This window comes from Ailuropoda melanoleuca, chromosome 2 (genome assembly GCF_002007445.2).
Source record: "Ailuropoda melanoleuca isolate Jingjing chromosome 2, ASM200744v2, whole genome shotgun sequence".
In the NCBI taxonomy this organism is placed as follows: domain Eukaryota; kingdom Metazoa; phylum Chordata; class Mammalia; order Carnivora; family Ursidae; genus Ailuropoda; species Ailuropoda melanoleuca.
Genome location: NC_048219.1, coordinates 34140968 through 34155411, shown reverse-complemented (window position 1 = coordinate 34155411; position 14444 = coordinate 34140968). Strand labels below are relative to the sequence as shown.

Genomic DNA, 14444 nt, shown 5'->3' with positions numbered 1-14444 from the left:
CAGCCACAGTTGCCTGGTACAGAGACCCTCATTACCACCTTGACTAAGTGGTGAATGGAATTCTGCTGCAGTGAAAGAAGCAAACCAATCAGAACTCCTTCTAGATCCTTCTCCCTCACACATAGATGAAAATAAGCTTTCCTGCCTGAGATGTAACAGGCAATCTGGACTGCCTGAATTTGCTCCAAAAGAAAAGTTGCTGATAAAGACTGAGCTAACGTGGGTGAGGACAGGCAAGTGTGAAACTCTTTTCTAAATTACAGATCAAGTTCGAAGAGTATCATTAGTTAGTAGGAGGTAAGTAAAGCTGAAAATGCTATGAGAACCCATGGTTTCATGTATCCGAGAACAGCAAGATATTTTAGAAATCAACAAGTACAAACCTTCACTTCAGAAACGAAGAAGGGGAGGCCCAGGGAGCTTAAATGATTAGTTGGAGGTCTCACAAGTCAAGAGCCTGGCTCTTCTCAACAGTAGCCTTAGGATCTTTTTTTCCCCCAAGTTCTGTTCCTTATGTGTCTTTGAAAATACAAATATCATTTGTATTATTTCTCAGAAGCATCACTCTGTCTTCTCTCAGAAAATAAAAAAGAATGTGTGACTAGCTACAAACTCAGTAGCACGGTTTCAAAAATAAAATTAGAGTGGGTTTTTTGCATCTGGCAGCATGAAAATGAAAGTGTTAGTGCTTTAATTTTAATAATTATCATAGTTGATTGGTAATGTGTTCTTTTCAAAGCACTTTTGTGTGTTTTATCTTGTCTGTTCTGCACAGTAGCCCTGTGAGGTAGGTAGAGGCACATGATGTCATCCTCATGTCGTGGGTGAACAGACAGATGTCAAGGCCATTTCCACTTGGCTCTGCATTGGTAGGTTAACCAGGTTCAAAACAGAACCTTTGACCCTGCTCTTTTTCTGTGGTCTGTGGCTCCCAGAACAGTCCCACAACTCTCCCAATTACACCGGCAAGAAACCTGGGCATGCTTTCCTCCTCCCTCTCCCTGAGTCTAATATCACTGAGTCCTTTAAATTCTACCCGTTCCCCATCTCTCAAAAATAGCTTCTTATTCTTCCGCTTCCTCCGCCATCATCCTAGTCAAACCACCATCGTACTTCCGCAAGATGATTTTAATGATCTTCAAACTGGCTGTCCTTTTCTACGCTTCCCTCGCTGTTTTGCTCAGCTATTATAATCATACTACCGTGTGACAAATCACCCCAGTACTCAGTGGCTTATAACAATAATCATTTATGCTCAGATCTGCAGATATGAGCTAACATAGCTTTTGCTTTTTTTCTTAAATTAGACTTTTCTAGGCGTGGCTCCAGATGGTAGATTTGGTTCAGGTCTGCTCTGTGTTTTTCTTATTGTTCTGAATCCAGTGGGCTCCTCAAAGCAAGTTCTTCTTATGGTAATGGAAACATTTCAGGAGGACAGACTCAACCACAAGTACGTTTTGAGTCTTTGCTTGTGTCATATCCACTAACATCCATCCCACCGGCCAAGGCAAGCCACATGCCGAAGCACAATACCACTGGGGTAAGGATATACGTTCTGCCTCTTCTAGGAGGAACTTCAAAAGTACTCAAGTGTGGCCACTACTTAAAACACTTAAAACCATTGTTTAATCCCCTTTGCCCTGGTATAAAATGCAAGCTCCTTGATTGCCTTTCCAACTCACTTCTGTCTACTCTCTACTTCTTCCCCATGCCCACCTTTCCCTAAACCTCTATCTCCCCAATAGAGTTCTGTTCCATTTTATCTTCTATGCTTTGCCCATGCTATTCCTTTAGTATGAAAATTTCCCTTCATCTTCATTTAACTCCTAATGACACTAGGGACTCAACTTAGATATCGACTCTACCAAGAAGCATCATTGCCTGATTATCAAATAAATCAGTCTTTACATTCCCTTGTAGCAGTTGTTGCTATACTATTAAAATGGGCTTTTTCCTCTAATGTAACATTATGTGTCAATTACACCCAAATAAAAAAATTAATCAAAAAATTAAAAACAATGGTGTGAAGTAGGTGCTAGTATCTCTATTTTGCAGGTGAGGAAACTGAGATACAGTGACATGAAGTAATTTGCCAAAGCTCATACCACCAGTCGAATATTGGTGGGTGTAGGATATGAACCTACCTAAGTAGTCTGGATCCACCACACCAATGTTTCTCAATCTCTTTTTCATTATTGGATCCCACTCCTTAGGAGAAAAGTTAAAAATCTCCCTAACAAGAGAGGTATGAAATACCAAGAAACACTCCTTTGTTGAGTAGAATTGAGCTTTGGAGCACTAGAAACCACTGTAATATTTTGGAAATATTTGCCCCAAAGAACCAATTTTTGCCCCCTTAAGGACAACATTTAGAAAAATGAGTGCATTGGGGCACTTGGGTGGCTCAGTCAATTAAGTGACAGATTCTTGGTTTCAGCTCAGGTCATGATCTCAGGGTCCTGGGATCAAGCCCTGCATCAGGCTCCGTGCTCAGCTGGGAAGTCTGCATGAGGATTCTCTCTCTCTCCCTCTCCCTCTGCGCCTCCCCCTGCTTGCGTTCTCTCTCTCAAATAAATAAATCTTTTTAAAACATGCTCTACACTACACTGCCTCTCATAAACACATAACTTATGACAAAATTTCTTGCAAATAAATCTTACAAATAAGTGAATAAGTCTTTTATAAATTAAAAAAAAATAGGCTTCCTTGCCTCCTTCCACAAGTCTGTAAATCCCCTGAGAATAAGAATCTTCTTGTTCACTTTTGTTTCCAAAATGCTCGCTCCTCTCTATATATTAATGCAAAGCCAACATCCTATTTAATCGACAAACATGGGAGGCTTTTACATTAGAGTCTGGAAGAAGTCAAGAGTATCGTTATTTCCACTGGTTTTTAATATTACGTTGGAAGTATTGGCCAATGTAATTAAACAAAAGAAAGCACTTATAGGAATAGTAATTAGGAAGAGGAAAAACCATTTCCAGATGATAAGATTATACATATAAAATTTCAAAACAGCTTATGAAGAAATTACTAAAACACTAAGAGAATTTGGCAAAACAGGATTATATCATCAATATATACAAATCAGTGGCCTTCACATATATAAACAAAAATTAGTTAGGACAAAAAATGGATGGCAGCATTTTTAATAACAAATAAAAGCATAACTAAATTAACTAAATAAGTAAATAAATCAAACGCATAGTCAGACTTAACAAGAAATGTCCAAACCTTTATGAGAAAAAATATAAAACTCTCCTAAAAGACACAAGAGTAGATTTGAACAATGGAAAGGTATGGTATGTTCTTAAACAGAAAAAAGTTAACATCATCAATGTCTATCAAAATCCCAATAACATTTTTTTGCAGAAATATAAAAAACCATCCTAAAATTCATATGGAATCTCAAGGGACCCTGAAGATCCAAAGCAAACCTGAAAAAGAAGGTACTACAAAGGTACAATAATAAAAACAGTGTGGTACTGGCATAAAGACAGATATAGAGACCAACAGAATAGAATAGGGTCCACAATAAATCCTCAAATATATGGTCAAATGGGTTTTTTTAACAAGGGTACCAAGATGATTCAATGGGGGAAAAGATGCTCTTTTCAAGAAATGGCACTGGAAAAACTGGATGTCCACATGCAAAAATATGCAGTTGGACCCTTACCTAACACTACATACAAAAATTAACTGAAAATGGATCCACTTAAATATACTTAAATATAAGATCTAAAACTATAAAACTTTTAGAAGAGAAAATAGGGCAAAATCTTCTTATTGGATCTGACAATGATTTCTTGGATATGACTCCAAAAGCATGGGCACCAAAATAAAAAAATTGACTAATCAGGTTTCATGCAAATTAGAAAAAAAGTTGTGTGCCACAATGCACAATCAATTGTAAAAAGGCAATCCATGTCATGGGAGAAAGTATTGGCAAATTGCATATTTGATGAGAGATTAATATCCAGAATACATAAAGAACTCCAAAGCTCAACAACCAAAAAACAAGCAATCTGATTAAAAAATGGGCAAGGATCTAATAGACATTTCTTTAAAGAAGATTAAAAATGGACAATAAGCACATGAAAAGATATTCAACATCACTAATTCTGGCAACACACATCAAAACTACAATGAGATAACACTTCACACCCATTAGGATAGCCACAAGCAAAGAAGACAAAAAACCACAAAGCGACAAATGTTAGCAGGGATAATGGAGTCTTTAGAAACTTTGTGCGCTGTGGGTGGAAATGTAAAGTGGTATAGCCACTGTGGAGAACAGTATAGTGGCTTCTTAAAAAAAAATTAAAATTAAAAACAGAATGACCATATCATCCAGCTAGTCCACTTGTGGGGATATACTCAAAAGAATTGAAAGGAGGGTCTCAAGGAGATATTTATACCCCCATGTTCACAGCAGCACTATTCACAGTAGCTAAAATGGGGAAGCAACCCAAATATCCATCAAAGGTAAGTGAATAAGCAAAATCTGGGGCATATGCACATGATGGAATATTATTCAGCCTTAAAAAGGAAGGAAATTCTGACCTATGTTATAAAATGGATGAACCTTGAGGACATTTATGTACTCAGGAAAACAGGCCGGTCACAAAAAGATAAATACTGTGTGATTCCACTGACAAAAGATACTCAGAGTAGTCGAATCAGAGCAACAGAAAGTAGAATAGCGGCTGGCCGGGACTTAGGGGAGGAGGGAACAGGCAGTTGTTGCTGAATGGGGCAGACATTCAGTTTTGTGTGATGAAAAGAGCCCTGGGGACAGACTGTGGGGGGGGGGGGGGGGTTCANGGCGGCTTCACACTATAGGAATGTGCTTAATCCCACTGAATGGTACTTTCAGAAAGGGTAAGATAATAAGTTTTCTGTTATGTATATTTTACCACAATAAAAAAAAAATCTTGAAAAAAAGTTAACAACATCAAGATGTTGATCCTCCCTGAGGTAATTTATAAATTTAATGTGATTCCAATAAGAATGGTATTAGATTTTTGTTGCATTTTCTTTGGAACTAGTCAAATTGATTATAAGTTAATTTGAAATAACAAAACCAGAAAGAAGAGCCAGGAATAGAAGAGCAATGGTGTAGGGCCAGCATTAACAAATATAAAATGTCAAATCTCTGTATCTAAAATAACCTGATTTGGGCACATGAATAGATAGGAGACTAATGGGATTGAAAAGAAAAATCAACAAACAGACCCAATGGCATATTGCAGTTTTGTATATAATAAAGATGATAAACTATTTTTGATAAACTAGTTTTGTATATAATAAAGATGATAAAATTAGTAGGGAAAAGATGGACTTCTTAATAAGTAATACTGGGGTCACTGGATAGCCACAGATAAAGTTTTAAATTGGGCCTCTCGTATATTGTACATACATATCATGTACACTGGGATATATTCCAAATGGATCAAAGGTTGAAATGTAAAAAAAAAAAAAAAACCTACACGATAGTGCAAGAGAAGGGAAGATCTCCTCTGTAATCTGAGATGAGGGGAAACTTCTCAACATTTTCCATTTTATCTTCTTTGACACTTTGTGGATACACTTTTGAAAAACAACAGCCCAGGGTGATTGATGTCAGTGAAGAGAGAGATCTAAAGCCCCCACACAGGCTGGGCCTGAGCAAGCCATCATCACCACTTGACACTGTGTTCCTCCATTTGTCTGTCCAATTTGGCACTGTTCTTAAATGCTGGGAGTTAGCAGGACACAAAACCGTTCTGGCCCACACAGAGTTCACACTCTACTGGAGGGAGATACACAGCAAATAACAAAGTTTTGAAATTTACAAAATGTTTAAAATACATTATAGTGCTCATTGCTCACAACAGTCCTGGGAGTACAATATATATTCCTCTTTCCATAGGAGAGACTATAAAATTTATTCTGTGACAGTAAGGCTGAAAGATCTATGAGGGCAGGAATCCTGCCTGCCTTGTTCACCTGTATCCATCCTGCTGAAAACAAAGGCACTCAATAAACTTTGGTGTTTAAATGAGAAAAGGGACACCTTGCCTCCATTAGGATGATGAAATACTGATAAATGCTCCTTCAGCGGACTGCAGAATAGAAGTGTATCAATTCTCAGAGGCAGAAAAATATTTCCACATGCCTGAAAATGGAAATGTTTTCTATTACAAGTAATTTCCAATGAAACATATTGTTCTAAGAAAATGTTCTAAGAAACACCTGAAATGCCTAGCCAAATATTTTAGAGAATGAATCTGCTCTCTGGACTGAGTGAATGTGGAATCTCTCTCGTCCTGGGGTTGTGGTAAAAAAAAACAGGGTTCAAGTATTATCTGCACAATTTCCTCGGAGGTAAATTTAGACAGTTCTGACCTAGTCATAGCTCTACTGAAAACATTCCCATGGCTCCCCATTGCCCTAACAAGAAAGCACAGAAGTTAATTGGACTTGTGGCAATTCACCCCCTTTCGCTTATCGCCCACTGCAGCCTTATCGTTTGTCTTTTTCAAAAACTTAAACTATGCCCTGGAAGCATCCATCTCTCTCTTGGGAGCCTGGGTGTAGTTTTGAGGTTTTCAATACCCAGTTTCCTTTTCCTGGGCCCTTCTTTCTTCTCTTCTCCTCCCTCTCTACTCGTTAGCCTATCCAAATCCAAATCTAACTCATCTTTCAAGCCTAGACTTCAATGTCATTGCCCCCAGACCTGGGCCACCAAGTCCAGGTTAGGTGGACCTGTGGACAGTTCTGACATGACCCTCACTGCCCCGTATGGTGCTGTCATGAGTGTTTGTTGTCCCCTCACCATCTGCAAATTCTGAGAGACCAGGAGCCAAATCTGTTTTGTTCATTGTAGGCCTATCATGCTGCCTGGCCCAGGTTAGGCAAGCCATAAATATTTCTTGACTGATATATATATATATATATAGATAGATAGATAGATAGATAGATAGATAGATAGATAGATAGATAGATATATAGATATATGTAAAGATTTTATTTATTTTATTTATTTATGTGACAGACAGCCAGCGAGAGACAGAACACAGCAGGGGAGTGGGAGGGGAAGAAGCAGGCTCCTAGTAGAGGAGCCTCATGTGGGGCTCGATCCCATAACGCCGGGATCACGCCCTGAGCCGAAGGCAGACGCTTAATGACTGCGCTACCCAGGCACCCCTCTTAACTGATATTTAATAAACTTACTTAACTTCTCAAAGCCTTGGCTTTCCAAATATAAAAGGATGCTAACACTACCCGCCTTATAGGCTTGTTGCAAAGATTAAATGGAATGACATAAACAAAGCATCCATACTGTGCCTTGTACAGAGTATGTGCCCAATAAATGTCTTGTTATTTTTATGCCTACTCTAGAACTCTCTGCCACTCCTGCTCACTCACTCTAGAGAGCCTCCTGATTTTTCTTTAAAATGCTTCATGACTGTAAAGCCCTGTAGGTTGCTCTCCATATGACAGGTTCTATAACAAGACTATCAATTGAGTACAGACATTCAGTTTTCAGTGAATCCTTCTGATAACTGTCTCCTTTCAATTGTCTGATATTAAAAATAATCATGTGCCTCCATTTGTACACAGAATGTTATTTTTGTCTGGTATGACAAGATAACAGATATAGCGACAACTGCCTTTGAAAGAATAGTTTCTTAACATTTCCCAAGCAAAGGGGACATGCGACATCATGGGAACAGAGGAGGAAGCGCTGTGCTCAGTTGGGAGGCAGCAGTGAGGGGACAGCTCGGGCTACAACCTTTACCGCGGTTTCCACAGGGAAGGCAAGGCAGGGTAGGGTAAACAGCTTCGGACTGGCTAGTCTGCATAATGCCAGCAGGCTTCAAGCCTAGGGGCTGTCCCTAGTTGTCTAGTATCTGGACTGGGTTGATTCGGGGCAGGGGAAATATTTGCTTGGAGAGAATTTAATTAACCCTGGGAAGGGCAATCTCTTGCAGTGAGCAAGTCTACCCAAGATGTCAAAACATCATAAAATCTAGAAAATTAAAAAAAAAAAAAAAACCAACCATGATTAATATACCATACACCATTGCAAGAGGAAATGGTACTTTATCACTGAACTGTGTTCCATCATTTGTTCTATTGTAACCTTTAATAACATTGCTCTTCGGATATAACATGCTGGGCTTTTTAATCTCTTCTATTCCATTCTTGACAAAACTTAAAATTGCCTTTGCTGCCCTTCCTCAATCTGTTAATTAAAACAGCCTAAGAGGGCGCCTGGCTGGCTCAGTCAGGAGAACCTGTGACTCTTAATCTCAGGGTTGTAAGGTCAAGCCCCATTTTGGGCATGGAGCCTACTTAAAAAAATAAATACAACAGCCTAAGGATACACTTATCTCTAATAAGAACCTAACTTTTGCCTATAAATACCTTATGTTATACCTATTTTTCAGACACCTTTTTTCTTGCACAAATGAAACCGCATTGTTTGATTGTTAGTGTGTTTGTCAGACATGTTAATTGCATAATGCTGACACGGATGTTGAGGCAAGCTTTCTTCTTTGGGAACTGAAAGATTCAGTGACTATATAGGCTGAGTCATTTGGAAGTGGGAATGTGTTTTTAAGAGATTCGTTCCTCACTCCTATTCTCCCTTCTTTCCTCTTTCTCTTCCCCTCTCCCCTCTTTCTTTTCCCCTCTCCTCTTCTAATCCTTACCACCATTTGTCTTTGTTTCTTTAAGATTCCCATCCAGGCAAATGCCCACTTCAGCTCGGTACCAACTGGAGACCCTCTCCAATAGGAGTCCCTCTCCTATCTCCATGGCCTCCCCAGGAGAAATATTAGAGACTGGTCCTTGGAACAGATGGCAAGGGACAGCTCTGACCAACTTGAGGTACCTATACTAAGACTGGACTTGTTTTCTATTGTGGATGAAGGGTATTATTTGATGTCTGTAGATTTTAATGTGGAGCAGATAATGAGACATTCTGAGGATGGACTGGGGGACATCAGAGGCCATATGTCCAATCAGCCTCCAAAAAGCTCGCTGGTGAGCTCACAGGCAAACCTCAAATGTCTCAACTGAACTTCTCATCTTTCTCCTACCTTCTTCCTTACAGATCCAATGGGTCTCTAAGACTTGGTAGTCTACATTCCCTTATAATTAAAAAAAACATTTTACAGAAGGCCTGTGATATAGCTTATGGAGCCTTCTAACAGAGTATGCACTCTAAGATGATTTGCTTCTTTGCTTCTCCGGAAGGCAAAGTCCTGAGGCATTGCAAATTAATGAATACACCCGGATTGAACACCTGTCTCCAGTGTTATCAACTTGTCCTGTTCTAGGCTAGGCCTGAAAGCGGATGCTCTGATACCGGCCCCACTAGGCTTCTGCTCCCTTGCATTGAGCTTCAGCCTTTTTATTTTAGAGCCCCGTTAATGTGTTGTTGCTGTTGCTCCTGTGTCAGGATTTTGGCCAGAGGCCAAGTGGAACAAGAGAAGATGCTTTTCTTCTTGCCCTGGTCAGAAGAGAACTCAGATCACATCCTTTGAGTTCTGGCTTACTAGAAAAACTTAAGAAAGAGCTGAAGACCCTGGATCCTATCTCTTCAGGGTTTCTTCTCCAATCTCAACTGAGCCGCCTTTTCTTGAGGCACGAAGTCCCTCTACAGCTACCAACAGTCAAGAGCCTTTGCCAGAGGTTTTCTAGGAAGGACTCTCCAGAAATGGTACAGCCATGTTGCTATTTTAAGTGTGGTTTCCTTTTGTTTATTTTACTTGTACCCACCAGAGTAATAGAATTAAAAGGTTTGTTTCTTTCTTAAAAATAACCTTTACTATTGAGCCTTAAGGTACAAAGCTTATTTTTATTTATATGTGGAAATTTCTAGTCAAAATAGATGAGAATAGAAAATAGATTAAGTTCTTTTAGCCCTATTTGATATCTTTTAAAAGATTTTTCTATCTCGACTTTCTTTGTCTGCTCTTAGCACTATTGGGGTGGTTACAGATTTCGGATAATGGGCTCACTTGAGTCTCATTGACAAGCTGGTCACGCTGTAAGTTCTCAGATAAGAATGGAGAATTTGACCAGGATGTAACAGGACAGTTCCTAGAGAGTTACAGGTGGGAGGTATCTTTGAAATTGAATATAACCACCATTTTACTAATTAGGAAACTGAGACCCAGAGTGGGGCAGGGAAATTGCTCAGTGCACCCAGGGAATTAATGGCAGACCAGGGCAGGTATAAAGGCTCCCCAGTGGCAAGTCCAGGGTTCTTGCTCTGAGCACTGCACTTTCCAAGCTTATATTTGTGGGTGCTACAAAGCGCAGTCCAAGTGCAGCCAAGTTCTAAGGGAATATATTCTACAATAGGAAAAAGTCATAGCAATGGGTAAATCATGAGTGAGCATGTGCTGATAGAAAACCAGGCCCAAACCAACCTCATAAGAGTAGTCTGAGAATTTAGTGATATCATAAATGCAAATTACCTGGTCATGTGCTTAACATTTAATAGGTACTCAAGTAAATGTTCTCTCTCACGCCCATGTCTAACCAGCTATAATTAGTTGTATATTGATGATAAGTATTTGTGATACAATTCGACTTAGTGCAATCACTGTGAATCTTCAGTTCCATCAAATTTATATCAGAACCCTATATAGCTGAGACCAAATTTATGTTATACCTATTTGGCCTGAGACCAAATTTATATCAGAACCCTATATAGCTTCCCTCCCCAACTGTTACCTCTTCCACTACCCTGGGATTGTCTGCCCACCAGAATCCCTAGGATGTCATCCAGACCCGCAATGGACATTGACAAATTCCTTTCCTCGGGGAGAAAAAAAAAGTGTGGAGGAGAGGTCCATGAGATATTTCACTTAGCTTAATAAAGCCTGTCCTCAAATAATCTGAATACATCTGCTGGATATACCTACATTTAAGCCTATGCTATATATGATAAATATATAAGAGATGTGAGAGAGAAAGATGCTACAGGTTAGGTTAGGCTGTAGTAACAAATAACCACAAAGTGTCAGCGGCCCAAATCAACAAAAGTTTATTTCTCACTTAAGTTTCCATAATAAGTCAGCCATGGTACTGTCATTATCTTAGCTCCAAAACCCAAGCTGATGAAGCAGTGACTCTGGTATTTTTGGATATGCTGGCAGAAGAGAAAAAAAGAAAGCTCTGGGACATCTCATGTAAGCAGTTTAATCCTCAACCAGAAGGAGTGCACGTCACTGCTGCTCACAACTCATTGGCCAGAAATGTTCCCATGCCCCTAGCCAACCACAGGGCAATCAAAAGGGAGAATAATAGGAATATACGGCAAAAAGGACTAATAATTATTATACATAATTTTTAAAACCAGTTAAAAACTTTTAATGGAAGTTATTTTTTAAGATTTTATTTCTTTATTTGAGAGAGAGAGAGCACAATTGGGAGGCACAGAGGGAGAAGGAGAGAGAATCTGAAGCAGACTCTATGCTGAGCTCGGAGCCCGATGAGGGGCTCGATCTCACGACCCTGAGATCACGACCTGAGCTGAAACCAAGAGTCAGACACTTCACCGACTGAGCCACCCAGATGCCCCTTAATAAATGTTTTTTTATTAAAACATTTCCAAATACTCTATCTCAATAAGCATTTCCCTTATGGGCATTTCTTTCTCCTACATAGACATTAAAGGAAGATGTTCTGTTTCCTATTGGATTTTCAGGTGAATTACGGAAAGCTCCTCTGGTTTCTAAAAGTTGCAGCTTCAGATGATTCACAGCAAAGAAACTGTGGGCAGCAACCCGAGGAAAACTCAGGGTTTTCATCATCATGGCCAAAGATACTTTCTTTCTTTCCTTGGCCATAGCGTTCCTAGACTTCTAGAACTGCCAGTGACTTTGGAGGCCCTTCACCTGAAAAGCTCACCCAATGTAGAATCACTTGGCCCTTCACCAACAGTTAGCTTAGGCTTATAAGTTCCTCTCTCTTGTATACAGACCCGCACAGAAGGTTATCTGCAGCAATTGCATAGGTTTCTTGCGCTCAAGCATGTGTCTTTTTTATGAGGTTGCCATATGACAGTGAAAGCCCTCATGATGGAATAAGAATGATCGTGTACTGGTGCAGAGCTCAAGGCTATGAAGTGTGATTCCAGAAATATGTTCGGTCAATGAACTCCTGGCTTACATGCACTAGCAAGGAAGGGTTTCAGGTACCAGAATCAATAATGTAATCTCAAGGGAAAGAAACAACACAAAGTAAAAATGGGATGCGAGGAGTATCTTCAGAGAGGAGGCACAGTAAAGCACGGGAGTCTCTGTGTTCTCCAAGAAGGGTGACAAAGTGCAGTGGTTAGGAGCATAGCCTCCATTAGCAGAAACCTAGGCTCAATCCCTGTTTCTGCCATTTAATGGCTTTGTAACCTGGGGCTAGTCACTTGCCCTCTCTGTGCTTCCATTGTGAAATGGGAGCCATAAGAGATTTCCCTTCACTTCATAGATTTGGAGAGTAACTTAACACAAAGTTCTTAAAAACAGTATCTGATACATAAGAAATGCTATATAAAAAAATTTTTTTTTCTATTTTTAAACTATCCTACCAAAAGACACTCTTCGGTTACAAATAATGGGACACAGTGGTTAAGAGCCACGGTATTGACATTTATCACTTCACTCTAGGAAAGTAGTTTCCTGTAAAAATGACCCTGGGGCAAGTGTTGGACTTGCTTCCTTTCTACAGTGTCCCTTTTTGTGGCTTTTTATATTCGTCGAATACCAGCTGCTTGCCAGGCACACCTTGCCAGGCACAGTGAATTCAGAGGTTGGCAAGACCCAGTCTTTCCCTCAAGGCTCAGAGTGCAAAGAAAGACACTGCCAGGCGGGTACAGCAGTGAAGTATCTGGGAGCGACTGTCCTATGGAGAGACATAAAGCCCCAGAAATATTTACTAATCAGCTACCACACTTCATAAAACACAGACCACGAGATCTGGGCCCCGCTAAATGATAGACTATGCACTACACACACGGCTACCCTTTGGCAGATGTGGGTCAAGGAGCCTGGACAGGAAGGCGTTCTTGAGCCCTCGACTGCGTTCTCTCTCTCTGCCTCTCTCTGGAATGGTCCCACACGCCTTTCCCTGCCTGACAACCATTGGAACTACTCACTTGACATCTGAGGTTAGTAATGGTGTCTGCCCTGGACAGCTCGTGTCTCGCATCGTTCCCGGCACATGGGAGATGCTCAATGCGTATCTTTTAATGTAATTGGCACCTCCAATTATCCACTTGCAGAGACATCTGGATACCCACTCTATAAAAATGGTGCCCAGAGAGATCACTTTGAACTCATCGGAGAAGGTGCTGCTTTATACAAACCAGACAGTGTGTTTGTGGAAGTGCAGAACTGACGGCCTGTAAGGTACCCAGCCTCTTTGTTAATTAACGTGCTGCTCGGGAAAAGGTCCTCCCGTGTTTTGTCAGGTAGAGCCTTTAATGGGGCAGCTCTGTGATGTTTAAAGAGCCTCCAGCATCACCTGTGGCAACGAGAGCGGCAGCAGCTCTCATTACCTAAGCTGGACCAGATGCAACGGCCTCCTGCAGCAGATTTCCTAAGAAACCCCACCGGCTGAAGCAAATGGCTTCCATACAATTCCTGCCCATTTCGTACTTGCTGTTCGGAGACAGGAGCCAAAGCCTCACGAATTCATACCCCCAGGAACTGGCATGGCAAGAAAAGGAAAGAGGAAGGGAAACGTGTGATTCAGATCTGGGACGGATACATCTGATTGGCAAGGCCTGGGTCCTGTGCTCCCTCACCAAAGAGAGCCTCGTAAAGCACATAGCTGGTGTTTTCCTCCACTAGAGTGAGAGGCAGATTTCCTGAGCTGGAGAATATTCTGAAGCGGGAAGGAGGGTGCAGAAACTATATGACCTAAACAAAGACAAACAGCCACTCCTTTTTTCCTGTACCAAGCTTTCAGAAAATATGAGCTGTTAGGCCAAAACTCAAGTAAGACTCACAGATACAAACTGCAGAGTCAAGGATAACACGGGAAGTTCACTTGATTCAAGATTTCCTTCTATAGAGGTTCCATGGTTACAGGGATCTGGCAGGATGAGCTTTGCTTTGCCTGTGGCAAGAGAGTTTGGAAATTTGATTTGCCATCAATAATTATCTGGGCTTTAGAGAAGTAAGATCAAGCAGCTAAGGTAAACTACTGTGGTCACTTGTAATTTTTCGCCTCAACCTGGAAAAAAGATTGAGAGAGTGAATTACAAATGTTGGTTTATGTTCTAGCCGAATTGGTTGGTGCCTCCTGGAGAAGAGACTCTGGTGGTGAGTAGAATGGAACAGATTGGAGATAATCTATGAAATCTCCATGCACAGACCCCATGACCAGGTTCCTAAGATTTAGGAGACCCTACTGGGTGGTTTCTCTGCGTTCACAGTGTACAT

At 40.6% G+C, this 14444-nt stretch overlaps 1 protein-coding gene across 1 annotated transcript in view; it reads left to right on the top strand.

The window, feature by feature from the left end:
• C2H1orf87 (chromosome 2 C1orf87 homolog) overlaps positions 1 to 14444 on the top strand; it is an 82781-nt gene that overhangs the window by 31332 nt on the left and 37005 nt on the right. Inside the window, 3 exon segments of the mRNA XM_034641318.1 lie at positions 8725 to 8877; positions 9452 to 9712; positions 13280 to 13401. Coding sequence (XP_034497209.1) covers positions 8725 to 8877; positions 9452 to 9712; positions 13280 to 13401 — 536 coding nt within the window.